This window comes from Anser anser (assembly GCF_964211835.1).
Source record: "Anser anser genome assembly, chromosome: 5".
Taxonomy (NCBI): domain Eukaryota; kingdom Metazoa; phylum Chordata; class Aves; order Anseriformes; family Anatidae; genus Anser; species Anser anser.
The window spans coordinates 6,659,214-6,687,091 of record NC_139725.1 but is presented as its reverse complement, the minus strand read 5'-3'; the positions used below and the strand labels follow the sequence as shown (position 1 = coordinate 6,687,091).

At 41.2% G+C, this 27,878-nt stretch overlaps 1 protein-coding gene across 1 annotated transcript in view; it reads left to right on the top strand.

Moving 5' to 3' along the window:
• Positions 1–27,878, top strand: part of SERGEF (secretion regulating guanine nucleotide exchange factor) — a 149,713-nt gene that overhangs the window by 16,199 nt on the left and 105,636 nt on the right. Inside the window, 1 exon segment of the mRNA XM_083839627.1 lies at positions 22,896–23,056. Within this exon segment, the coding sequence (XP_083695753.1) occupies positions 22,896–23,056 (161 nt within the window).

Genomic DNA, 27,878 nt, shown 5'->3' with positions numbered 1-27,878 from the left:
AATGCTATATGGGAGAATGCAGAAAGGATTTTGTGTTCATCTTCAAGGTGACTTTTTTTCCTATTTACATGTTTTGCCTTATATCAAGCCTTATTCATCCTGGCCAAATCCACAACTGTATCCTTCTGTTGAAAGGCTGTAGCAGTGTAGAAATACTTTTTTTTTTCAGATATGATCATTCTTAATTTAGAAGGGTATTTTTAAAAATAAGTCAAATTTTGTCTTTGCACTGTGCTAGTGCTATTGTGATTTTTTTGTGTGTGTGTGTATTGCTTGCGTGTTGCATGTCACAGAAAGCTTGGACCAATTTACAGCTTTGCTATGAAGGTAATACAGAGTATGCAATTCCTCTTTCAGCTATGCAAGAGAATGGCTTCAGAAAGATCAGATGGCTTCCTCAGAGCGTAATCCAGGACATCCCTACTTTTCCTTATGTTCCATTTGAAAAGTTCTTTCTGAGGATATGAAAAGGTACTAAAATCTCTTTGGCACTAGAGTTTAGTTCATCTCCTTATGTAAATGACCATGGCACTCAAGTACGTGGGGAGATGGTCTGTCCTGGAACTGGGATCACCCTTTTCACAGTCACGTTCCGCTACTGCACTAAAGGATGCAGCTGACACTTTTCACGTGCAGTTCATTCTTCTGCTGTTATTTCCATAGAGAGGAAGCTGTGTGCTCAATGGTATCTCTATTATTGATAGAGTCGGGTATTCCTTGGCTTTTTTTCATGCAAATGACAAATTTTCATTGGTGGTTGGGATCCACAGCTATTAGTAGGATTTATGAGTCAATGAAGGGAAAAGGAAAAAAAACCCTATTGGAAAAGGTATACTGAGTGCTCTTAAGTCCACTTTTCCAAAAAGTGGCTTATACCGTGTACCTGCGTCATCCTCTTTTGCTCATATCTCACGAGGCTGACTTAATAAGCTTGCTCCTGCTCCCTTCCCCTTCCACCAAGAAGTGGTGCTTCCTATGGTCTATGTATGCCTTTAATGCTTAGCTCTTCAAAAATACCCTTTAAGCCTTGTCTTGTGGTGAAGTACTGTTCTCTCTTGTATTATCTTGGTGCTGTTATCCCCATAAAAACAAATGGGAAGGGTTAACGCAGTCTGCATTGGATGATTCAGCTACAGCAGCAAGATGTTTCTGTTTGATGCTGTGTTGACTGTTTCATCAGCAGATGATGCAATAATGGGAAGGGTATGAACAGTTGTTTAGTGCCAGTAATGGTTTAGTAACTGTTTAGACTGTTAGGTGACAGTCACATATCTGAAACTGGAGCCCCTACACTTTCTAAGGTGAGAGGTAGCTCCATTTGATGCGGTGGGATGCTGGGTTTTGGGAAAACAAGTAAAATATTAGAAATTAGCGAAATCAAAACCTGTGAATTGATAAGAGCCCCTAAGCCCCTTGAAAAAGAACTTGCAAAATGAGTGTTCAGGACAAAACTTTGTCCATCTGCCTGATGGACTCTAACTGAAATCTGGTAAATTCACTTGTTTTTCTCTGGTCTTGGTTCTATGGTGTCTTGTTCTTCCTACCTTCTCTTTACAATGCTGTAGCTCAACATTATGAAGCAGTGGGAACTGATGCTTTGCAGGCTTCCTGTTACAGTTCCTTGTTGTTGTAAAAAACGGTGTTACTGCTGTGCACTGTAAGTCAAAGCAAGAAGGAGTGTCAGCTGAAGATGCATAGGTTTTAGAGCCAGATGTGGCTGTCACAGAGGCGGTTATAGGAGTTATTCTAAAACAAGTTGTTGAATTATACCTGGATACCAGTGTTAAGCCCAGAAATTTTTGCTTGACAGAAACATAACTTCCATAAGACATGCAGGGTATGGTAGGTTGTTTTTGACTTTCAGATGCTGTGTTGCAGGTTCAGTGACTGAATTAGAGCCCCAGTGGAACTGTTGTAGTTGCCTGGTTTACAGTTGCGCTGGGAGGGGTGAGCCACTATTCTTTTGGTTTGGGTTCAGGCAGGTCTGGAAGCTGTGCTAGGATGCTTTGAGATGGTGGAAACTCTGCTCTGGGTAGTTTGTTCCAATTCCGAGACTCCAGCTGAAGACAAAGAAGAAAAATCTCCAAGTGAACAAGAGAGGCAGAGTGGAGGCTGAGCTCAGATAATGAGCGGGATTTAACAGAAAAATGTTGCCAGCATTAAGCCCTTATGCCACATAATGTACTTGGTCTAGGGCACTTTAGGAGCGCTTGTAGGACCTAAGTGGAAAAGTTTTGATTTATAGAAAATTCTTTGTTGTTCATAAAGATATACACGTTTGCTCTCTGGTAGTACTGTCTTCTGTGTCATGGAAGACAGAGAAGATGGATTTTCAGTGGCAATGAATGTGTGATGGAGACATCTCCCAGTGGCATTCATTACTTGGCTTGTCAATAGCTAGGTCTCGTTGTGACCTGAAATTCTTCTAGGTCAAATTTATGGTTGGATTTGGTGATCTCGAAGGTTTTTTCTAACCAAGATGATTCTATGATTCTGTAGTGGTCACTCTGAAATGATTCCTAATAAAAATATTGCATGTTGCTTTGCAGTCATCCGTTCGCTAGATCAATTAGTATCTCGAAAAATCATGACTACAAGTGATGCTGTTTATCTCCTTCTGTAAAATACTTCCTGATATTATTGAATCTCTTGAGAACTGAACAAGTACATCTGTTTAATACATACCCAAAAGTGAGTGTGATACTGAAAGCTGTGAAGCTCGAGAGAGAATGAGTAGATCATGAAATAAGTTTTTAGTGTGTATTTTGCATGAGTTTTCAGTTGTCATCACTTTTGAAGCTTACACTGGTGATGTGACGGGTTTAATATATATATAAATCTCATGCTCTGACTGATAAGGGAACTTCTGGTTACATTAAAAATAATACACATAAATCTTTGGATGCATCTGTTTTTGGCTGGCAAATTTTAAAACTTCAGGGCCTCCCCTGAAGGTCCTGCATTTGATTATTTAGGTTAGGACATAAAAAGGGGAAAGAAAGAAACGCACAAGCTTGGGGACCAAAATTCAGAGATTAAAGCTTTGCAGAAAATTAGTATGGGATATGTGGGCAATTTACAGTGTGCAGTAACAGGATTAAAGATTCTAGGTGCATATGGGAATTGCCTTATTTTCTGCATTGTCTTCAAAGCTGGCTGCTTGCTCCATCACAAATCAATCTCTCACTGCTGTTTCAACTTTGATAGTTATTTTTAAGCAAAGCTTGTATAAGGCTGAAGCAGGGGTTGATGGGACTGGTGTAATCTGGTACTCGGGAGGTCTGTTCCAGGCTGGCTGCTAGCTGAGAGACAGGAAGGGCGCTAGCCCTGGAAGGGGCTGGGGTCACGTTTTGTGGCAGGACTGCACCTTGTGGATGCTCTGAAAACTGAAGTGTCTGGGAGAGGAAGTATGTAAAGTAAAAGTGAACGCTCACTTGGCATTGCATGGATACATGTGAGACTTACAGGCATGGAATCAGTGTTTAGTCAGTACAGGATGTTTAATACACCTTAATTTTACGTGTGTTGAGTTCACCTTCTGAATCAGATTTATTTCATCTTTTTCTGTAGACGTATGTAACTAAGTATTTAAGCTCTGCAAAATATGTGGCTATAAATTATAGCATTCTGGAAATTCGTGGCAATTTACCATTTATTTTTTGTGAATGCATCAGTGCAAAGTTGATTTTTTAAAAAAGTAATTCATATGAAAGGAATTCATATGAAAGGAATTCTTTTTTGGCAGAAAGCTTCTTTCCAGCCATGAATCACCCCATTAATGCAAAAACTTTGAGGAGGACGCAGTAAAGCTAATGAATTGATGCACAATTATTATTTTTTTCTCAAGCACTACAGTCTGGGTAGCCCTGTGATAGCTTTTTCTTCTTCTTTGAGGAGGGAATGTCCTCATCAGAAAGAGCTCCCCTTCAGGTTAGTCCTCCCCTTTTGAAAGCTATGAAGGCAGATGTCCAGGTTCCTCGTGGGGTCTACAACTGTTTCTCTTGGTAACCCAGAATTCTGCTCCAAAAAGATTGGTTCCTGTTGTTGCAATTTGATCACCAAGTCTGCCTTGCCCGCGGGAACAATTGTTTTGATTCCTCTTTGCTGGTGGGAACAAACAAAACCCGTTTTTCCTCAGTTAAGGAAATTACTTGGCGTCGCTCTTGTAGAGGTGCTTGGGAAAATTGAGTGAAAATGACAAGCTTCAATATGACTTATACTGAAGCTCTGTTTTCCTGTTCCTGGAATCACTTTTCCTATTTCTTGCTGCAACATGGACTGGTCTGTATCTCTGTAGCCCAACATTTTGAGTTCTGTGAGGCGTGGAGTACACACATTCAGCCAGTTGTTCCTGGAGAAGAAAAAACAAACCAAGGCCCCCCAAAAATCCGAGCTAGTGACCTGAAGAGCCACCTTCCTCAGCCATTTGTGGAGTTTACCATGTTATTATCTGTTGTGGGGGTTTTAATGGGAATTCATTCATCAAGCAGCAAGGAACTGAAATTTATAGACACTTAATTTGTGGAAGACTTCTGCCTATGAGACTTAAGCAGCCATATCATACAGAAACTCCCCTTTGGGGAGGGATGGCAGGGCTTGGATCTTGCCAAGGCCACTGTAGAAGATTTGTTCTTTTAACTGCCAAATTGCCAGCAAATGTTGGGGAAGCTTTGCTGGCAAAAAATAGATCTCAGTAAACCTTGGATCTCCTGCGTTTGCATTCCTGAGGCACAGCAGATTTTGTCTCCAGCAGCTATGGCTCAGCAGCACAACAGGAGCCTTCTATTACATCCTACTCTGTGTCAGTCCCTCTTGTTTAGTTCTGTCTTACAACACAAACGTTTCTTAAATGTTTTTTTTCTGTTCTTTAACAAGAACTGAATAAACAGAACCTGTAGGTTGAGTCTGGCTTATACAGTTGATCTTTTTTTGTCTTGATTCACAGTATCAAGCTGTTGTTACTGAGTTAATGAATTTTTAGTGCACTGAACATTAAACCTTCTGGATTTTATTTTCACAATTCAATGGATTTGAGTTCTGGTTGTAAATAGCTAGAAGGGATTGCTATTTTCCTTGGCTTCATTGGCCGGCATCATTCCTTGGCTTTATTTTTTTAAACTTACAGCTAGAGTGTATCTGTGTGTGTGTGTTTGTATATTGGTTTGGGATTTTACACTCCTATTTCTGCTGCTCCCTAACTTGTACGTGACTTTAGTAAAACTCTTGAAGAAAATCTTTCTATGGATTAGGTGTCAAAGATCAGACTTGGTTCAATGTGAACTGAAAGTAGTTTCTGAAAGGGTGATATCAAGTGTTCAGTTGTTCATATGCACTGTTTTTTTATAGATACTTGCTGACCATCCTTTGAGTAACTTGTGGTGTTTCTTCAGTAATTGTCCTTCTTTTGCCCGTCCTTGTTCTTAGTGATTTTCAGATAGTACAGCAAATAGTTGTGTGAGCAGTCCCCCATTATGCCACTTGCATGGGAAAAGAGAAGTGTCAGATGGTAAACCTGTGCTTATTTTGATTAAAGTTCTATGTTGTGAAATAGAAATGTTAGTCATTGGCATTAAGGGCACGGAAACTTACATTTATTAAAATTTTCCCTTGTAAGCTATATTGTGTTGGCAAATGAAGATTCAGGCAGTTGAATTTCGAGACTCGAATTTAGATAGATTTTTGTTAAATTTACTTCATGATAAATGCTGAGGGGTTTTTTAGCAAGAATTGTGGAACAGGAGAAAATAACTACGGTAAGCTTTGCAGATCTCTGCTCATCCTATGTGTATGGTATTCTGTGGAATGCCTTTCCTGCAGTAGAAGGGGAAGATACAGTGCATGAAGCTATTCTAGCCAAGTTTTCTTAGCCATGACTTTGTCATGCTTGCTTAGTTCTGTCCAGGTGCATTTTGGTAAGTACTCCATGACTGGAGGAGTTTGGAAAATGACTCAGTCATCGTTCAACAGAACGCTCCAGGGCTTTTTTTAACATAGCAGTTGTGTGGGAAGAAGGGCTATGTTGTATTGAATTTCTCTCCTACTGTTTTGTCTTGCCGTATCCTCTCTTTTGCTGTTGGAAGTAGTGATTGTTGTGGACCTAAGTAATGTGAGTGTCTGTCCTAGCTTGAAGCAACTTTGGTCTTAAAAAGCTTTCAGAAAAATGAACACAAATGTGGTATAGATTTTATTCAGCTCATTAGTGTGAGAGAGAAGTTTTTTTCCCCTCTTTTTTGTTTTTCTTCGGTTTCTGTGGTTGGATTGCTGCAGGTTATGGCTAGCCATGTATTTAGCAAACATCATAAACAAGGTCAGATACATTAGCAAGCATGAGGAAGATTATGGGGGAAGAAAGCTGTAATGAGATCTCACTGAGAACACGTACTCTGTACGAAGCAGTTAACTGTAGATTAAGTGGAACTCATGAAAGAATGCAAAAGCTGAAAGGGAACCCCCTGGTCCGTTGCCCTTTGAAGACAGGTTCACTGGATCTCACGCAAGGGCAGTGATTTGTGTGACAGTGGCTTTGGATGTCTGTATTCCCTACCACTTCTACTTGAAAACAAAATGAAATCTCTTCCTGGTTATGATATTTGGGGCCATATCTGGGTTTCTTGTCCCCTGAAAGGGTTCTACCTGGACTCTCAGTAACGGTGACTTCCTTTTGTCTTAGGAAATAATATCTTCTGCTGCTTGTGTATGGGGAACTGTAAATAAGAATATTATCAGTATCCTATATACCAGTAGAGTCAACATGCAAGAAGAGTTGTGGTTTGGGGCAGGGGCTTGGCAGGGCAGCTTGTTGGCTCTTAGCAATTTCTAGGGATTTTTATTCTTTTTCCCCTTGATGCAAGTTAACTGTTAAAATTGTAATGCTAATTGTTTTTGAAACACCTCCCCTCTTACAGTGATTGTATAACCAGGGTGCAAAGCTGATACTAAGTTTCTTTTTGAAGAGGAAGAATTTGACTGTAAATGCCCTTGTTTTTGTACTTCTGTGTATTTGTGGCTGGACCTGTTGCTACTATCTGAACCACTTGCTATTTTGTTTAACTATTTCTGGTTTTTGCGTTAAACCACTTCTCCCGAATCATAGAAATAGTTCAATTCCCATTATACTAGTGTCTTTATAAATTCAGCTATTGGAGGCTGAAAGGAAGCAAAGGCAAGAGAGAATTCACTGCCCTGTTAATTTCCGTCAGGCTGCTTCTAAGTTTCTTGTCCATAGGTATTACTAGAGGGAGATCCAAATGTGGGACAAGTAACTCACAAGACCACTGTTCAGTTGTTGTTCTGGCAGGCTGGGCCAGACACAGCAGTAACTGGAGTCTCCTCCTTCCTGCATCCTGGCTTTCAGTGCAGCTGCTAGACTCCCTTGTGCCGTGGGTTCCAGCAGCCACCCCCGGTGACACTTCTTTCTCAGGCTCTGTAGCTCAGAAACAAGCACGGCTGGGAGGACTGGGTTGGGGGCCTCCTCCCTGCACCCCTTTCCAGCTGAGAATCTGAAGGCAGTCCTGTCAGGTTGGTGTTCTGAGCGATAAAATGAAGAGCGTGTTGACTTAGGTTGTGTTACGGGACTTGCTTGCTGCTTTTCATTGCCACGTAAGCCTGGGCTGTGTTGGGAAAATCTGGAATGGTATAAAATGATCTGTTGATAGATGTTTGATGTGAATGCTCTTTAGGGAGGCAAAATGGGGGATCCATTGGGGCAGCTTAGTTTGAGTAGTGTCTTGGTGTTAAGGCCACTTAGATGGATGGTCCTGCTCTGGCTGCATCTTGTCTAGTCCTGTTGTGCAACCCACTTGTGGAAATGCATGGGGGAGGGAGCTGTGCAGCTTTTGTTTAAATTCTACCTTTACCTTGGTGAGTAGATTTTTAGTTCAGCTTAAGCTAGATTGATGCTTGTTGCTTCTGTTTCATTAAAATTAATTCATACTTAAGCTGCTATAAACTGGAGATAAAGCTTCACGTGGAGGTGAAAAGAAAGTTTCGTATGGTGTTTTCCACTGGTTACTAAGAATAAATTAAAAAGCAATTTCCGTTCAGTGAGCTGCCTTGAGAGAAAAGGACCTGAGCGTGCTGGTGCTCCAGGAATCTAATCTTAGTGGCATGTCAGGTAGCGAGGTGAGAATTATCGTTGCTGGAGTTTGTAATGCTGGAATTCAACACAGGCTTCAGAGGAACTTGTGTTAAAAAAAGCAAATTGAAAGCAGGCAGTGTATGCAGCTCAAAGAGCAAAATGTTTTTTAGTCTCAGGGCATTGGTAGACATAGACCAGAGAAACCTCAATTAATATATGGAAAAACTTGGTAGATGAATTATGTAATGCAAACAAATGAATCTTGTCAGCCCTCGTCACATTTAACTAGAAATAGATGGTGGCTTATTTGCCCTGGCTGCTGATCTTTCTGGGCAAAAGAAGGACAATTTTATTTTGAGTGCTTAATGTTATCACATCACATGATATAGCTGTCATGACAGGATTAACTGAAATTTGGGCAATTCAAAGCCCTTAGTAGTGTAAAGCATTGACGTGAAGCAGACAAACGCTAAGAATTTGCACTGCAGAAATTTTGCAGTTATGCAAAGTGAATATAACGTGGTCCCAGACAGCTTGAATATCTTGGTAAGGTAGAATTGGTTTGCACCTACTTTGCATAAAATAAAAACATAGAAGCTGAAACCAGTCATTATGTAATAGCTGAGCTAATCTGTATGACAAACCATTGCCAAACACAAAGTGTATTTATTCAGCTTTCTTTTAGTTTTCTTGGTCGTTGAGCATGTGTGCAAGAAAGATGCCTATTGCATTTTCAAATAATTTCATTTAAAGCTAAGCATTCATAATGCTTTTGTTGATACGCTCAAGTTTAGGAAGCAGCTGCCAATGTGTACGTGATCTGCACATGTATGTGCATTGATCTACAGGTCTCGGTTAACCTTAGCAGCATCTTAGCACTGTTAAACACTTGTTTTCATAACCTTTAAATGACATTTCCTTTTTGCTGTAATTAATTATTCAGGCTTAATGCTCACTAATGAATCTTATTATTTGAACATAGGTAATGTGCCTTTTGTGAGCTTGGTGAGAGGAGTGCTTCTGAAGGACAGTACCTTTCAGGACTTAGTTCCTAAGAAACAGAACAAAAACCAAGCAGGGATATAAAAACCCCCAACCATCTGGCTTGTGCTTTTCATGGTTACTTTCAGGTACTTTTCAAACAGTGGATTTGAGCTAAGATGCACTAGGGTACAGGAGATATATTAGCAGTTATGAATTCTGAGTACCGGATTGATAGTTGCGTAGAAAGGCTTTTTCCCCTTCTTTGCTACTTAGCAAGTGCAGATCTGCCAGGCGGGTGTATCCACTTTTATTTGGTAGCTAGGCTGGTGGCTTTTTATTGTTGTTGTTTAAAGTATTCCAGTTGTGAGGATCCATAAAATAATCTGGTACAAGTCGCTCATGAAAAATGGCAGTCAGGCTTGTGTATTTGTGTTGCCCATATTTTTTTTTTTGAATGCTAGGAATGACTCTGTGCTACTACAGCATGAAGTTGTACGGATGGAAGTATGAACAATAAGGTGTTTTCTAGTACTTGGGATTTTATTTTTTGTGTATTTGTATGCATTCAGCTGACTTGGCTGGATTTTTGAGTGCTCTGAAAATACCATGACTGATGTCTGTGTTCTAGCACTTGAGTCTAGTACGTATGCAAGTGTGGTTAGCAACTGATATCTGTTAACATTCGTTGTGTTCCTTAAGAAAGTCAGTTTTCCTTCTATTTTTTCTGTGCTGCTATGTGGCTTGATTTGCGTAAATAAAAGATTAATGACTTTTTTTTCCAACACAGCCCATGAAAAAATATTGCTTTGCTTATAAATATTGCTGACATACAAACCTTATGATTAATTCATACTATATATAGTAGGGATGTATGTTGGTTTTGTTTTCTTTGAGTTATGTTGGCGTTGATCTCCAGACCAGTTTTCGTTTTGGCAGCACACTTTGCATGTTCCTTTTCATAATTATATGCATGGAAGTGCAGACTGTGAGGTCACAAACACTGTGTAACAAGATCAACCTGCTACCTCGAGAAGCTTGCAGTCAAAAGCCAGAGAGGGCTAAACCAACAAACTCGAGGGAGTCCACTGGACAGGAGGAGGCTGGCAGTGGGCACTCGAGGTACCTGCTCAGAGGCGTGACCCAGAGCTGGCCACCAGCGGCCGTGTAGCAAGCTCTTGGTGAGTGACGGCTAGGTCTCAGTGCACTGAAGAATAAGTGGATTGTTCCTACCCAAAGGAAAAATTTGAAGGGAACTTTGCAGGCTTTGTTGCGCACTTGTGTTTTTTTGAAGACCTCTTCTGTGTAAGAGGAGCAGATGTTTCAAGCCCAGTTTGTGTCATGGCACAACTCCGATGCAACTGCATCTGGTTTTTGTAGTTCCTATTTGAACTTCAGTTCAGATGAACTGAACCTCATGAAATTCAGCAAAGACAGGCTATCAGTGGAAGTACGTAGTTTCTGTGTGGATCCCAAACAGCTGAGATTGAAACCTGCAGGTGAGGGGGAATTACTTTTATCTATGACCCTTAGGCTGCTCTTGAAGTTCTTGGTATGTTCTGATGAATTGAAGAGCTCATTAGATTCAGGGCTACTTTTTTCTCTGTGTCAAGCATAGACTTCCACTCTTCAGTGTGAGCTCTTGAAAATTATTTCATTTTGCAAAGCTTCATTTTGTATGGTAATTTGCATGCGTGTTTTGTTCAGCACTTCTGCCACCAGTCATCTCTTCTTGCGGCATTTAGGCAGAGATCTGAAATGCTGTGGAAAAATGTTCTCACTCATGAACTTACACTTTAATCTTTGTAGCTGAGAAGATATTTGGAACTGAAGTTTGTCAGAAGAGAATTGGGTGCCACGTACAACTCCATGGGAAACAATTGCCTCAGTACACAACAGAGATGCAGAAAACACTTTGAAAACACTTTAGAAAGAGTAAAATAGAAAGTGGTACCAAAAATACTCTACTGATGTTCTGTAAGACAGTGGTTCATTTGACCTACTATATAGAGAAACATTTTGGTTTGTTTCATGCAAAACTGATAGTAGCATTGCTTTAATAAAACAGTATTGCTTTCTTAGACTTCAGTTTCTCTGAGTAAATTAGTTCATAGTTAATGGCAGGCTTGTGAAACTTTCATTCTAATCATTGGCTTCTCTATTGTAAGGTAATCTTGAGATAGCAGCAGCTGTATTCCTATCCCTCATGACCTTCTCATGATCATGACCACCAGCAGCCCTGTGTGTCCTATGCTGTTGTCCATTAAATTATTTTCCTTTATTGTTAATGACAGGACGTTTTCTAATGCAAGAAACTGTACAGTATAATTTGTGATGCTGGCAAAGAGTAAGAAGTCTTTGCTTTGCAATGACTTTACGTTTTTGTTTTCAAAATTGAGTGCATAAATCATACATTTCAGAACCCGGATTTAAATATTAGATTTTAAACTTGCAGTTAGTGCCTTGTAAATCAGCTACTAAAAATTCCACATCATCTGATAGAGCAAAGGTACTGTCTGGAAGAAGAAAAAACATTTTATTACCAGTTGCCTTTTTCAGGACTTGTTCTTTGGTCCGATACTGTAAGGAACATGGTATGTAATAAAAATCAAGTAATCATAGTAGTAATACCTTTTTCATGGAGAAAGACCTGGATGATCATAAGAAGGTGTTAGCATCTGATTCATGCAGAGCAGAGGCCCTGGGAGGGGTATCTTAGGTAACTCATTCTCACTTGTACTTGGTGCCATTTTATTAGAACATAAATTGTACAAAACAACGTTGAGACGGGTCTATTCGAGGACAGTGCTTTTTGTCAGCTTTGCTAAGATAATTTTTATAATGAACAAAGGAAACCTTGTTTTTTCTTTATTTCTTAAAAAACTTGCCATTACAAAGCTCCAGAAAACATTTATACAAAAACACCTTTAGGAATATGCCTTTCTACTTATCTCTTGCTCCCCAAAATATTGAGCAAACTGCAAGTTATTTTGGCAGCTCTCATCTTGTTTTTTTGCCTTTTTTTTTTTCTGAACTTTTTTGGCAGCCATTGGCTGTTTTGTAGGAATTTGCCTGCACATAAATGCTTTTCTTTCAGGCTTGTGCCTGCTAGTGATGCAGCTGATTGAAGCTGAAGCAGTTTGTTTGAAAGAAAATGGACAACAAAAGTGCCAGAGAAGAAGGAAGGAAGGTCAGGCTATGGGGACAATATGAGTGGCAATGCAGATTAGCAGAAGCTGATCTGTTTTGAAGAATCATCTTGACAAATCACGCGGTACAAAGGAGGGTGTTAAATCCTTTTGTGCTCTTCTCTTCTTGCATGCTGACTTATCTGGAGATGAAGAACCCAAACAAACAAGTGATAGTTGAGATGTGTAACAAACCCCTGACGTGTCCAACTTAAAAATCTAGAGTAGCTATTTAAAAGCGCTCTCTAATCCACGCTTTGGAGCAGCGTTCATCAAATCAGGTCGCCCCATGCACTTGGGATTCAAGTCCCTGCAAGTGAGCTGATCCTGTATAGACATGAACTTGACGTGTAAAATTGCTTTCCAAGTGTCTGATTTTTAAGCTCTTCACTTCAGAGCAAAGCAATGACTCTACCCCACATAGCCACCTGCTTTAGGGCAGGAGAAAACTTATGGTGTCTTTACAAGCTGTCCATTCTTATTGTATTATGAGAAGCGTGGATGTGATGGTACTGCTTCTTTCAATCAACATCCATTTTAATGTCAGAGAAAAGAAGGCCATGAAAAGATGAGAGCTTGTTGTTCTTGCTCTTTTTATTTTCATTGTAGTTGCTTTCTTGGTCGTGAGGAGAAACCTTATCTTATTTCTCCCTTTTTGCTTTCAAACCTAGAACCTTCTTAACAGGCAGCATAGCAGGTCACACACAGCATGTCAAACTCTGTTTATGTACACACCTGGGTAATCCTTAAAGGTGGATGTGCTGGTGCTATACAGAGGTGGTTGTGGACAGCTGTTGTTTCATTCGGCAGACATCAAAAGTAAACCTCACTAGTGTCATTCTCCCTTTGCAGGGTGCAGCAGATTGCTCTACAAAAGGAGGGGCTTGCATTGCAGTCTTTGTATCTCCGTGGGTAGAAACATTTCTAATGCTAAACTTTTAAGCTTCCATACTGAAATTTCTGCCTCTTCTGCTCTGTGTTTTGTGGCTCTGAGATGCTGGAAATATCTCCCAGTCTCTTAGCATGTGAATTCCAACAAGCAAGAGGTCTGAGCTGCAAGGAGAAGGCAGGAGTCAAAGGAAACTCTGCTAGCTGGATAGCAAATTCATGTAGGTGATAGAGATTTTTAGGGGCCATAAATGGCATTTAGATACTTTCACCCTTATGGAGCTATTTACACCTCTGCCCCCTCTCTCCCTTCAGTCTCCTTGATGTTAAGCGACTTGCCGACACATAGCTTGAGGTAGAACCTTGTGATTTGTTCCATGCTCTTAAGCTCTGTCTCTCTTGCGGGTAGGGAAAAATGGGGATAATATTCCAGAGGGAATACATTACCTTATTGCTCATTATTCATCTCTTGATTTCAAAGGATGTGAATTTTGCTTCCTTTCCTCTTTTAGAATGTATTGTTCCTCCTGTTGGTGAGAATGCTGCCGTTACAGCTGCTCATTATCTGAGGTGAGCAACCCACTCTGTCTTAGTCAGTTGCGGTTGGTTCTGCATCTGAACAAGTCGAGTGGTCTCCTGGGAGGCTCTGAAGGTGCCATTGTTGGTTTTGTGATACTGGTCTGTGTTTTTGTACTTTATTTGCTAAGAACAACACACATTTAGGGTTGAATTCTATTGGATGTTGAGCTCAGCTACTTCTTGGAGCTGCTGAGAAGGTTAAAGCCACTTAAGAGGTTCCAGGATAGGTCATCTAACACTGTTTTTGTAATGCTACCGATTTCTTTGTAGATAGTGACTTTTCTAATACTTAAGAATTATTGTGCATGTCTGAGGCTTGTTATCTAGTGAAACTTCTGTTTAAAAGGTCTGAATATTTGTCTTTGGAAGTGCATCTTGTGGACAACCAGAAGAAAGCACAGTTCTTCAGCAGACTGCCATTCCAGAGTGTTTCTTGTGATATTTCTGTGCTTCTCTCTCCATACCATGCCCTTGAGTCTTTCGACAAGGTAAATATTAGCACTTGGAACTTAATTACCTTCACTTTGTTTATCTCTTCTAGACACATGCCCGCTCTTTCTTAGATAAACTCAGATGGCAATGGGGTATTGAGAGGAGTAGGACCACTTGCGTTCTCCAGATCATCAGGCGGATTCATAAATGTTCTCAAGGTTGGGGCCATAGGTAATACTGCTTATAATGTGATATAAAAAACATAGGTATTTTGTAACTTATCTCAATAACATTTTCTGTAGCAAAGTATGATGCTAAGTCTAATGAAATACGACCTGGACTTGTAAGGGGATAAATGTCTGAGCAGCCCATTTACAGACAAGGAGTAGGAAATAAGGCACCATAAAATCATTGAGTAAAAGTTTATGCCTTTTGTTACAATAGTTCAAAGGTGTTGCTTTTTTCAAAGTGGTGTCCAGAAATAAGTAAGTCCTTAGAAATAAATATCTGTTCAGTTTTCTTTGAGGTATTAGAGGAAGAGATGCTGGACTGCAGCAGAAAGGAGATTCCAGGTTAGGGAGACCTGTATGTAAGAAAGCATATAACAGTGCAGAAGGGCATAGGGATATAAATATAGAATGTCAGTGAAAGAGTATGACTCATACTGCTGTAGTAGCACAGTGCTGAATTTATTTGCAGAATTACAGAACAAAAACCCTATAGTATACTATGATGCATTCGCAGATAGTTTTCCATAGCTGGTTAATGTTTTATGCATCCTGCTTTTTTTAAAGGCTTCACTAAATTGTGCTTTGATTTTTTTTTCTTTTTATTTTTTTGTTAGGACTTTGTGTTTAGATGAAGAGTTAAGTCCTTTATTGAACCTTGAATTCAGCGGTTCTGTTTGCTGGGTAGAGATGAGTTAGATTTGTTTTTAATCGTGTAACTAAATTTAGTCAGCAATCTGCATTTTAAGGCATTGCTATTAAAAGTCTAAAAGTGAGATATGCATCGTAGTTTGAATTTAAAATGAGCCAGAGGCACAGCTGGTGAGGCAGTCATGACTCTAATCATGAGTGGAGAGAAATGAGGGGGGAATTTTCCTGTCTTGCAGGATGAATGCAGAGTGGGATAGGTGCTTCAGCACCTCCACTGCCCCACACCCCACTTCCTCAGCTTTGCTTCACAATTGCACAGACCTGCTGTGGTAATAGATGGCCTTCCCTTTTTCTTTTTGAGCCAAGATCATATATCTGTTTGATATCAGCAGTATGAGCATAAATAGAAAATGGAAGAAATTGCATGTTGTAACTTTTACTTCCAGCTTAATCAGAGCTTCATTTGGTATTTCAGGTTTCCAGTGTCTCCTCTAAAAGCAAAGCAGCCTTTACCCTATCTAAAACCCAAAACCAGAGGCAGGGCTTCAGGACTATCTAGGGAGTCTTGGAATATGCCATACTTGAAAGATACTTTTTTTCTTTCCAATTTTTCAAAGCAGTGAAGCATGCGATTAAGTATGCGAATAATCCCATTAACTGAACATTGTCTTGATACATAACTTGGTGTAACTGTGGAAGCAAGAAAAGGGAAAGCTTCCCTGTCTTTTTAATGGATGCAAGTCAAAGCAGTTAAGATTTTTAATGGTGTTGATAGTCCTGATAAAGTTGGATCTGTTGGTAAAGTGCACAAAAAACTTAGTATGTCATGTGAAACTGCATGTTAGCTCTAGCCCGTCATACAGAATACTAAACCAACTTAGTAGAGCAGTGCCTTTAGCGCTACTGGCTGCTGCCAAGCTCCTGTTTTTCGGGCTATTTTTCAGCCAGATCAATTCCTTGGCTTGGTTTACCTTCCCCCTCACAAATAGTTGTTTGAGCACAGTGAAGAGTGATCGTCTAGAGGCGAGAGCAACGAGCTGGGCCTCAAGTTCCTCAAGCTGTCTTGGTGTAAACGGTTGCCAAAGGAGTTCTCAGTCTGTGCTCTGGACCTCTCTGTCTGGGCTGAAAGCTTTCATTGTCCTGCTGTCTCTTCCTAGAGAGGGCCCCGCATCCTGATAGCTTTGCCTGCCTAGCTGAGTGTCTGCCATGACACTTATCATACGAGTCTCTGGATGGTTAATACCCTCCTATTTCCAGGAGGATCTGAAAGAGAGTGCATGATGTTCCCTTATGCTCTGTCTATGTTCACGTGCTGCAGCAGAGCTCCTCCAGGCTGGCTGAATTTTCTTTCATGGTGCATGTTTGTCTTCCAGGCTGACTTCTTCCATTTCCTATTTTTTATTCTTATTTTATTTTGCGGGAGGGGAGGCAATAGAGATGGGTTACAGTGAGAAGCCATTTGTTTGCTGGTGAGCCACTGATTCTAGTGGTGTGAAATCCCTTAGGTGACTTTTTGGTTTGTCTTGCTCTCACACATAGTTGGGCACCACGTTTGGAGGTATCTAACGTAGCTGAGAATGGCAGCAATTTTTGGCCCACTTGAGGCGAAGCTTTTACTGACAAGTCCACAGCTGCTGCAGGAGTATTGTTATTTCTCTTCCCGTGGAACTTGTGGCTTTTGGCCTTTCGTTGTGGTTTTAAACCTATTTATTAGGGTGCTTGGAAGCTCTTGTGAGCTGCTGCATGTTGAGTGGCTGCTCTGTGGACTCCTCTGAACTAGATGTGTGTTTCAGCCTGTGGCTGCAGGAGGCTGAAAATGGCAGTTGCAATGATTTCTAGATTTCTGTTGCTGATGTCCCTGAAGTGCTTTTGCTGTTTTGTTGGAGTTTTCCTGAGCAGTCATGACCTTGATACTGTGCGTAGATTTATATTTTAGTTGTGCATTGTTATTAGCTATTATAAATGAACATAGGGGAAAAAATCAGAATAAGCCTTCTTATATAAAGATGCAGAAGACTATAGCTATGTTAAGAGGTGTGGGCAGCTTTGGTACACCAGACTTCAGTGTAAGAGAATGAGGGGGCCATTGAAACCGTTGTCAGAAGAGCTAATCCCGTCCGTGTCGTACTGAAACCTTGCACAGCTACAGCATCGTAGGTGCAGTAGTGATGCTTGGCTTCCAGCTGCTGAATTAAGTTGTCTTCAGTCAAGAGGGAATTAGGGATGGACGGGTGAATGTTTTCCTATAAGGTTCCCTTGCACAAATGCTGTTTTGAGGTAGATGAGGTATTTTGTCAGAGTGGTTGGAGGACATTCTGCTGTGCTCCAGGACATTTACTAGATTTGTAGCTGTGGGAGAGGTGTTGGTTTGCCCTTTGTGGGGCAGAGAGGAGGCAAAGGCAGCCTGTAAATGTCAGGTTTTTAATACATGCCCCTGTGAATTTTATTGTGAAAGCAGGCATTAGGAATTTTATAGAAAAGTTCATATGCCAGGTCTGAATCAGATTAAGCATTCAGAATGGATATCCAGAGTTCATCTGCGAAGTAATTGTTAATGCAACCGTGAATTGAGATAGCCTAGATGAACTTTTTCATCTTGTATTTATGAAAGAAGAGTTCAAAGCTTGTCTGAAGAGAGGCTTCAAGGAGATAATGGCAGCGCAATCATGGTATCATCTTGAAATAGAAAAATTGTTATAAAAATGAATCTCAATCTGCGAAAATAAGTAAATTTTAATATGCCTGTTTGTTTAACAGTGAAACCAACCTGTTTTTAAAACTAAAATGCTTTTTTAAATTGTTTTTTGTATCCAATTATTTATGTAGCTGAGCAGATTGATAAAGAAAGTGCTAGAAGGGAAAAATAATATCCTCTGCAGCCTCAGCAGCGCTGTAAAGAGGCACTGTAAGAGCCACAGTCAGGCAGGAAGCAACTAAAGGTGCTTTATGTGATGTTGCTGGATTTGCAAAACTCCAGGGGTTGTAAACTTGTAATTTTGAGGCCATTCTCAACTGTCTAAGCTTTGTGGTAGTGTAAGGACAGAAGGCTGAACTGGAGAAAATGCCGAGGAGCCTGTCTGATGGTGGATTGCTAGCGAATATTCTGTTACCTCCACCCCTATTTTGTAAGGGATGTGAGCATGTTTCAGATGACTTGCTGCTGTATGTATCCCGCTGGAGACTGCTGAGTTTAAAGAGCAGGAGGAAACTACAACTACAGCTGTGTGACCATGGAGAATCTTGAGTGATGTAGTATACCGTTGTATGTAGCGTTTACTTAAGGGGCTGTTGGGAAGATTTTCTTTCAAATGTTCTCAATGCTGTCCTTTTTTCCTAGCTCTCTGAACTCCTGATGGTAGGTTTCCTTCAAGTTGTCCACAGGAACGACCCAGAATACATGGGTCATCTATTACCCCTTAATTCCAGATGGCAGTGAGCCCTCTGGCCCTCACCTGATGTAGCGTTTGCCTGCCGATAAAAGGAACGGTTGCAATGAAGTCAGCTGGGATGAAGCGAAGGTACACAGTTGAGGAGTTGAAGTGCCTTTGGAATTGGGCCCCCTGTGCTCGGAACATACAAGACCAAGGTCTTAGGAAGCATCATTAGAATCTTAAAAGAACGGGAAAAACCTTTCCAACATTGCACGTTTCTTTCACATAAGCTGTAGGAATGCCTCCTGCCTTTTATGCCCTTTTACTGCATGGAGTCTGGTACAAAATATCTCCTTTTTTCTGATGCCTCAGCCACTTCCATGGTTGATGTACTCTGTCCAGTTGACTCATCACTGTGTATGTTTTCTTGACTTCTAATTAAAATCTGTTCTGTTCTAATATTAGACCAACACTCCTTGTTATATCACCCTTCATTCTTAAGTAATTCATCTTGCAACCTCCTTACTCTGTATGACTAATGTCTTTCTCAAATATTCTTAGAACATTTTAAAATACCATCTATATTATAAGCAGCACAGTAGCAATACCTCTCGTTACGATTGCTTAACACTTTCTGTCATAACTCAGTGCTTTCTTTTGCTTAGGATTTGACAAGACTTTAACCTTTTTGGTTGGAATTTTCCATGCATTGGTGTTTGGCTCAGCCTGAAATTTCCACTTCAGACTGAGATGTCTTTTTGTTTGCTGAAAATATAATCAGCATTTCATAGACAATATACTTCTAAATCAACTTCTGTTAGGTTCTTTTGCAGTAGAGATGGATTTTTTTTTTAAAGGATCCCTGGGCAGATATGTTCTGCTGAGAAGCAGGAATGATCAGCCTAGCAGAAGGCTGAGGATAGGAGGGGGAATGCTCACCACAGGAACGGGTCTGGGAAATGAGTTTCTGCTGATTAGAAGTAAGAATTAAATTGATGAGAACTAAGGAAGGAATTGGTTGCTTGCCTCATATTTGGGCATTCAAGAAGCTCTGCCTAAAAGCAAAAAATCAATTTCTGTTTTAAAAATTTTAATGGATATTCCCCATGTTTGCCTACCAGTAACTACCTGAAACTTGTTTCTCTCAGTGGCAAAATAGGACAAAGTGAAATTATTACATTTATTTGTTTGAATACATCGTGGGTGACTTATTCTCGCCTAAAGGCTCTGTTTGGTGTTGTATGTATAAGTATTTCTGTGCTTGCTTGACCAGTTAAAGAAAATGGAATTTGTGCATGGGAGGTGTTCTGCTGTAGCTAAGCACTCCTGTTGTTTGTTTCCAGTCCTTCCAATGTACTCTTCCAATATACTTGTGCTCTTTATTTCTGCCAAATTTGCTGGAATGATTTGCAATAATAGAGATGAGCATACTTCAAGGCTTTTATAAGGCTGAGAAGGAGTGAAACTACCAGGATCATCATAATGCTTGCAGTTCTGTTGCTTACATTTAAACTTGTTCGAGAATTCAATGTAGCACCTCAAAAACTGATAGAATAATAGAATTGCAGTAAACCATAAGGGGACCTCTAGATTTTATTTATATATATATATATACACACACACACATATATATATATATATAGTGCAGTTGGGGAAAAAAAAAGATCAACTTATACAAAGCATGGCACATGGGGTAGATGTCAGGTAGGGGGCGAAGGGCGCTTTTCCAGTCATTGCTGGTAAAGATACACTAAACAGTTGATGGCAACTCTAGTTTGACAACTTAATCCTGCTGAGAAGAGAGATGGTTTCTGAAAAGTAAAAACAAACGTAGAGAGAGCATCGTGTGGCAAGTGAAGTACACGCTAGCCCTTGATTCATAAGGGAGGTTTACACGTGTAGTTTAGTCTGGCTTCAGCGTGGGTGCTCGTGGTGTCTTGCTCTGACCCCGCAGTTGGCTGTGGACCACCACGCTCCTCTGCACCTTTCACAGGCCCTTGGCAGAGGGGAGCAGAATTGCCTCCTTTGCACAGAACTTGGTCTAGCAACTCTTGGGTAAGGCAGTGATCGTGCCTGCTGGTTCCTGGTATCTGCTGGTGGCCTGCAGTGCAGGAAAATGATTTTCTCAGTGAGTCACTGGTCAGGTGTGTCTTGGGATTTAGGTGACTGCCTTCTGAATCCACAGACGCCAGCAGCGGATGACTTCAGAGGTGGTGAAGCAGTGCTCTGATGTGATGATGCGAAGGATCTTTTTTACGTGCGTGGCTGGAGTTTCTCTGTGCGTCTGGGTCCAGCTGGAACACCCGATTTGCTTTTGGGAATTTTTTTCCCCAAGAGTCGGACTTGAGAGGGACCTCTACATGACAGTGCTGTCATCTGCATGGCAGGATCTGGGTGTGTCATCAAATGGACGTCTTGCCTTTCCAGAGGCACTGCAGGTTGCTGACGTTTTTCCCTGCTGCACTAACTGCGTTTGGCTTCTGAGAGTTGAAATGTTTTATTTGAACTGTGGTCTTTGAGGTCAACGCAGCAATGTCTTGGTAGGGCTTGAGAGCCTGTGTCATGTTAACAGTCAAAATAGATGCTACAGAAGTTCTTTCTGGCTTTAAATTCCGTAAAATTCAGCCTCAGTTCCTGTAGTTAATTCAAAAGAGAACAGCTTGCTTGTCTGCTTCTAGCCTGCTCGCAGGGTCCTGAATAGGTGCAGTAATCTGGTCTGATGTAAAAGCCTCTGAGGCTCGGTTTGCATTTCCATTTGCAGTAGAACTTACTGATAAAGGAGCATTTTTGCAGCAGCAGATATTTTTTTTTTACCAGAGATCCATATAAATTGCAAAATATACTACTGGCAAAGCAAGCATTTTTTTAAACTACAAACTGTTTTTCTAATCTCTGTAGGGTATACTGGCTTTTTTATTAATGAAACCTGTTTTAATGCTTTAACCTAACAAAATGAAGCCGCTGTGCTAAAAGACCTCTCTTGCTTTGAAAGAAATATGTGACTGGTTTCAGCTTTTCCCTGAAGTGTGAGGCATCTCCAAAGGCAGAAAGTCCTCATGCCCTTGAAAGAAAAGGACGACTAATTTTATCCCTTAATTATTTCAGGGGGAAGCATTATCAGTGAACTGAGAGAATGAATCTGAAAAAAAGTTTCAAAGATCTCTGTAAAAGATACCACTGCTAGCAGATTTCCAGGGAAGATGCATATTACTACTTCTTTATTTAAATACACCAAGTGAGAGATTTCCAGTTTGAGATGCATTATCAACTTAAAGCCCCCCCCCAACCAGCAGTGAGTAGCTGTGTCCCCTTCAGGACGGTTTAACAGCAACCAAAAGAGAAGGGAGATGTTTAGGTTCCCAAAGGTTTGTGTTATGGCATGCTAAGAAAACCCTCAGCTGTTGTGTTTGGGCACTCTGCACATTCACACTGACTTACAAGGGGAGAAGTGAGTGTTAAAGCTGGCTTACTTGGCTTCTCACAGATACGAGGAAAATACGATCATTTAGCTTGATAATTTCAATTCTGGAGAGAAGTTTAATGCTTAGCTGAAGCTCACGTGTCACTCAGGGTCATTGCAGGCTTCCTTCTGGGCTGTAACGTGGGTTGCTGCTTCTAGTCAAAGGCCAGCTGAGAACACCCAGTTGATGCAGTGTTTGTATAACTCGGTAAGAAAATCAAGCTGGCACTTAGCATGATTTTTTTTTTGGGGGGGGGGGGGGGGGTGCGGAACAGAAGGTAAAAAGCATTGCTTTATGTATATTGTTCATACTGGAGGATGGACTAGTGGGTATCAGTCCTACAGCAGTGAGCACCTTTGTAATCTGGAGAGGAGGATGGTCCAAATACTGCTGACTTCATTTAAAGCTGTTTTTCCTTGGCCAAAGTGATTCCTGTGGGAACAAACCGGTGCATTTCCAATGCTTAATGGCATCTGTGGTGGTGTTTCTGACCAACCAGTTGCTGTCCTGAGGGCTGTTTGTTTGCCAGCAGAAGTTGTCACAGAAGGCAGCTTCTGTCGGGAAAACGTCAAGTGTTAAATACAGGACATGGGATGGACGTCTCTATGGCAAATACTGGGAACACAGAAGAATCTCGTACGTTTCAGAATGAGTTGTTTTGCCTGTGCTGCTGTCAAGCTAGAAACATGCCCTTTATATAAACAACGAGTATATATATTGCATGCAGTATATATGGGTTACACAGCTTTACTGGCATGGTTTCATTTACAGCCCAGGCTGCCCTACAGATGGCCTTTTTGTTAGGAAGTTAGCGAGGCTGAAGAAACTGAATTAAAGGACATCTTCATACATCCTTAGGTAGTTTTAGTATACTTTTCCTTATGCTCCCAGAAGCGAGGAAGTTTTCACTTAAGTGAATAATTTTTCACTTGAAGCTTTAGATAAGATGCATTAACAAGTGGTGGTCTAATTTTGAAATAGCATCCAGATGTTCCAGGAACCTAGTGGATAACTAATCTTGAAATGTGTTTTGCATTTAGAAACTGGGAAGGTGTTCACCTGGGGCAGAGCAGACTATGGGCAACTTGGAAGACCCACGGTGGTTCCCGACGGGCAGGAGGCGAGCACAGCGTCTGAACAACGCTTGGAGCTGTTGTGTAATGTCCCTATTTCCGTGCCTTGCCTAAATGGAGCATCTCAGGTAATGAAGGAAATTATCATTTTTCCAGTTTTTTCTTGGGTGCATTAAGATAATCAGAACAATTTCCTAATAGAAACCTCTTAAATGCTGCAGCACAAGCCCTTGCTGCTCTTCCTGTAAGCTCAGAAGTTAATATGATTCAATTATTTCAAATTTCTTAAAAGGCTTTTGCATTAAGAAACTGTTTTGTTTTTTTTTTTTCCATGGTGGAACCAGATTTACCATTAGCAAAAGATGCCAAATTCCTTCAGATATAAATGCATACAGGAGATAGCTGCAACTTCATTAAAGTCTAGCAGATGAGGTGGGACCTTGCCCAGCTGAGGCACTGCTTCTGTCTGAAGCCCTCTGTCACAGTTTAGCTAATGGCTTTTCTCTAGCTGATCCATAACATCACAGCTTCTATCTCAGGCTAAGCAATCATGAATATTTCTCTACCTTGTAATGTCCTTGAGTGTTATTGGAATTTTTCTCTCTGTGTGGCTAATTTGAGGCAAAATGATATATCCACAACCACAAAGATGATCAGAAAGAAAACATCACACAAGGACTGAACATTTTTTTTTCCTTTCACCTGCAATTCCCAACCTGTACTGCTGACAAACTCCTTCTTAACATCCGAGAAGCAGCAGGTGGCAATTGGCCTGTTGGAAGGCAATGTGCGGGTCCCATCTGGGCAAATGACCAGTTGAGAGGTGTATGTCTTCCTGTGGCGCAGCTGGCATGTGAGGAGTAGGTAGAGGCTGACAGCTTCAGCTTTAATGCATGTGCTGCATCTCAGCTTCTTGATTGTCTTCCATAGCGAGACTTTGATTGGGAGAGTCAGCCTCTGCCCTTTCCCATCACCCGTGCTGTTCTGTGGATGTGTGCACTCACAGGTGAAAAGTGGAGCCTTAGAGTTCAGGATACTGCAGTAACAAATAACATGTTTAGTTGGTGTTGACTCCAGGGAGTCTCAAACACCTGTCTTAGTTGTTTTGAGATGGTTGTCCCTGCTTTTGTCACCGGCTGTCTATAACTCTGGTGTTAAATCTGTTTCTTGCTGTTACTCATGTATGCTTTGGGCAGTGCCCAAAGTGTGTAGTCCTATTGTACAGTACAAAGTCAGGGCAACCGTAGCTTTTGCCCAGGGGAACTTAAGCTTGGCAGGACAAGTGATCCATGAAGGGGAAGGACAGAGATGCAATCAGATATATTCTTTGAACAGGAAGAGTAAAAACAATCTCATCTTCATTCTGCTGCCCTCAGCGCTGTTCCTTCTTACAGACCTGTGAGAGACCTGATCTGAGTGAATAGCAATGGCAGTGTTCTGGAGCAGGCGTCATTCTCTGCAGAGCTAACAGCATGAAGATGATTTAAGAAGTGCGTGATCAAGAGCTAGCATCATTTGTACCTTGAGAGGATCTGTGTTGATGAGAAAAGGAAAAAGCAGATAATAAGAGCCCAAATTAATTCAAGGTTATAAAATAATGTCAGTGCTAGAATTTACACTTAAAGTTGGGTTAAGTTGCACACATAGGTTGTGTAAATGAAAACCAGCTCTCTTGACACACTATCCTTTTTTTCTATTTGTTGCGGTATGGATGAGGTTTGATTTAGGACCTGAGTCAAAATGAATACAGAGAGGATGAGTTCTTATGTGTGTTTACCCTGAATTATCAACTCCAACTTGCACTTCAATACGGAGAGCCAATTTAATAATAGTTGAGGCTTACAACTGATGATTTTTATCCACAGACAATATTTATAAATCGTTTTTAATGATTGAACCAAAATTTTGGCCAAGCTGTGGTCTGCTGACTGCCTCTGCACTGGGGTTAATACTGTTAAAAACCAAAGTGGAGAAACTGATCTAAGAATAAGAAGACAATATAAAAGGCACACTAGTTTAAATCTCCTGTGCTGTCCTTTAGGTAACCTCCTGTGCTGTGACGTGTCTCTATCACCTTGTCTTTCTCCACCAAGGACTGGGGATTCTCCCTTCTTTGTGCTGAAATTGGTATAACGTCTGTCTGTCACTCCAAAACTGGTTTTTGAAACGTTTTGAGTGACCTATTCCACTGTGAGTTTGCGTTCATCTCAGAAATTCATTTTGAAACGTTGGCCTTGATAAATACGAGTGCCTTTTTTTCCTATTTCAACTGAAATGGTGGAAGAACTAAAGCTCGAATTTAAGATAATTATCTACTAATCTGAGCTGCCATCCTGGCAGCTTTAATTGTATGTGGACATAAGGTTCCTGGGGTCTCATGTGTTTAAACTTCTTGAATTACAAGACTGCAGGCCTATTTATTATTTTTTCTCTCGGTGCTTTGGTGAGTAGCCGCAACGGAATGGGATGAGACACTGGAAAGAAACCTGAGGCTGTAGCAGAAGTCAGTTGTGTGAGACATTATGCAGGCAGTGCTCTTGTGTTGTGGGACGTCCTTGATTGGACCTCTTCAGAACATCTGACTCATCTGCTGCCTGATGTGCATTCACATCCACTGCTCTTCAGATGAAAGGACAATTAAATACAAATGGCCTGAAATATGATGAGCCTCTGTATTTAGCAAATGCTACAAAGACCTGGTGTAATGTTTCTTCCTTGTCAAAATGCTTTTCCAAGCCGTTTCGATATTTTTGGTTTTAATAGCTATCATTTTACTGTTTGTGGTATGTTCAGCATGTCATTCACGTCGCAGCAAACGTTTGCTGCAGCAATAAACAAGTGAGAAGTCGTCATTGTGCAGTGCTGAATGTTTCTTACTAAATTGGTGGAAGGAAGGGCTACGGTCATTTTGAATATGCAGCACTGTTCACGTGGAACCATGTTTCCATTGTCTCCTTTCTGTAATTAAAGAAAGCTGCGCTAGATTACAGCTGAGGACAGGGAGCTGGAATTTCAGTTAGGAAATCACAAAAAATTGTGTGTCACACCGTCATTTTTGGGTATATGATTTCTTGGGCTTAATTCCCTCCTCACTTTCCCTGTCTCCAAGCCTGACTGTTGATGATGAATGTAGGGGGCCAGTTGTGTCAGGGAATGAAAATAACCTCTCGCCCTGTGGCAACCTGTACCTGCTGTCTTTCTCCTGATCCTGCTGTGCTCCGTACTTGCGGTGTGTACATTTGTTCCAGCGTGTATGCTCATCCTGTGCAGTACAGATTGGCTAGGATCCTCCAAAGGGTTCCTTTTTTTTTTAAGGAATGTTGTCAGGAGCATGTACGTTCTCTTGGCCCTCTGCAGTCAAAGTAATTGCTACTCTTTTCACTACCTGTTGCAGTGATGTGGTATCGTTGTTTATTTTAAGCAGTTGACATATACCTCTTGGTGCGTTCTTGTTTTTCGCTTTTCCTCCCCACTCTTGTTGCAAGCTGTGAAGCATCTACCTACAAGACAGACAAACCTAAGATATCTGCTGTGATGTGAATTGATTACTATTATATGATTGATATATGTTAATATATAAGCCTTGTTATTGCCCTATTATGAAAGCGCAATAATATTGCAAAATGGAACCTTTTGGTTTAGGAAAATAACTATTTTTGTACTTTTTGACCTCTCTGGGGAAAAAAACACATCAAAAGACAACCTGCAGCCTGCACATGAAGACAGTCTGTGTTAGATCGGCTGTGCTTGATCTGCATGCCGCATGTAATAGAGAACACTGTTCTTGTCAACTCCATGAGCAGACTGAGAGGAGTTCCCGTCTCTGTGCTACAATTGTATAAAGAGGGCTTACTACTTGGGCTGTCTGGTTCTCCCTTGGGTTCTCCTAGCTGGAGAATGAGAGTGGTAACAGCCAGCTGAAATGCAAATGCAGCCTTTTGGCTAGGTAGCCATCCCATTTACTGTGTGCTTTTCTTACCCCGTTCAGACACGACTCTGGTTTGTAAGGAATACCGTATGGCCTGGGCAGAGACGTGACTGTTTGCTGCGAGCTTTAAACATTCCTGGCAGTTAGGAATACCAGTGTGTTGGGCAACAGAAGTTATTCCGGAAGCAGGAAGGTCTGCTCCGTGGAAGTTGTAACCTAGTCACAACTTCATTGTAAATAGTTTGGTCAAGTAGAACTCCGCTATTTAATGCTCAGTGAGAGGGTGGGGAGCATTGCTTTTCTCTTCTCCTTGTGGTTATAAGCAGAGGCTGGATCGCCAGCTTTACACGTGTAACAGCTAAGCCATCCAAAACAAGAAGATATGATGCTGGATCCCAGCATTGTGCTTCCCATCACCCATACCAATTTCTCTGCAGCTGGCATTGCAGAAAGGGAGAAGGGAAACAAAATTCACAACAGCAAGTGGATGGCAGAGGAGGACTCCGGCGTTGTCTTTGTGTGAGTACAAAATAGAGGTTTTCCAGTTATCAGTTCTGTAGGCGAGGGCCGCCTTAAATGCCCAAAGCTGCTCTGCCAGGGTTGCACTGTAGCAGTGAGGTGGCAGCCAGGAGTTGGGCTGCACTGGGATCTGTATGGGAGACCCCGAAGGGCTGATTCCCTACAATACGGGTGAAGTAGGAGGAGTGACATGGGGGGAAGTCAGGAGTTGGAGACCCACTCAGCACGTGATCACTGCAGTGATACAAATGTGAGTGTGGGCAAAGGCTTCAGCAACATCATTCATAAATTCATTTTCCATTAGATTGCCTGGACAGTTAAAAACCCCACTTAGTACCCTACTTGGAGTTCTTCAAAAGTATCAGGGAAACGGTAAGAGACTGCAGCTACTTGCAGCAGTGGCCGTGACTTGCGCAGTTATGTGTAACTCATCAGTAGCGTAGCCTAACAGTGAGGCCAGCTTGGCAGCTGCATTTCACAAGCCTATTAGTAGCAAAAGGACC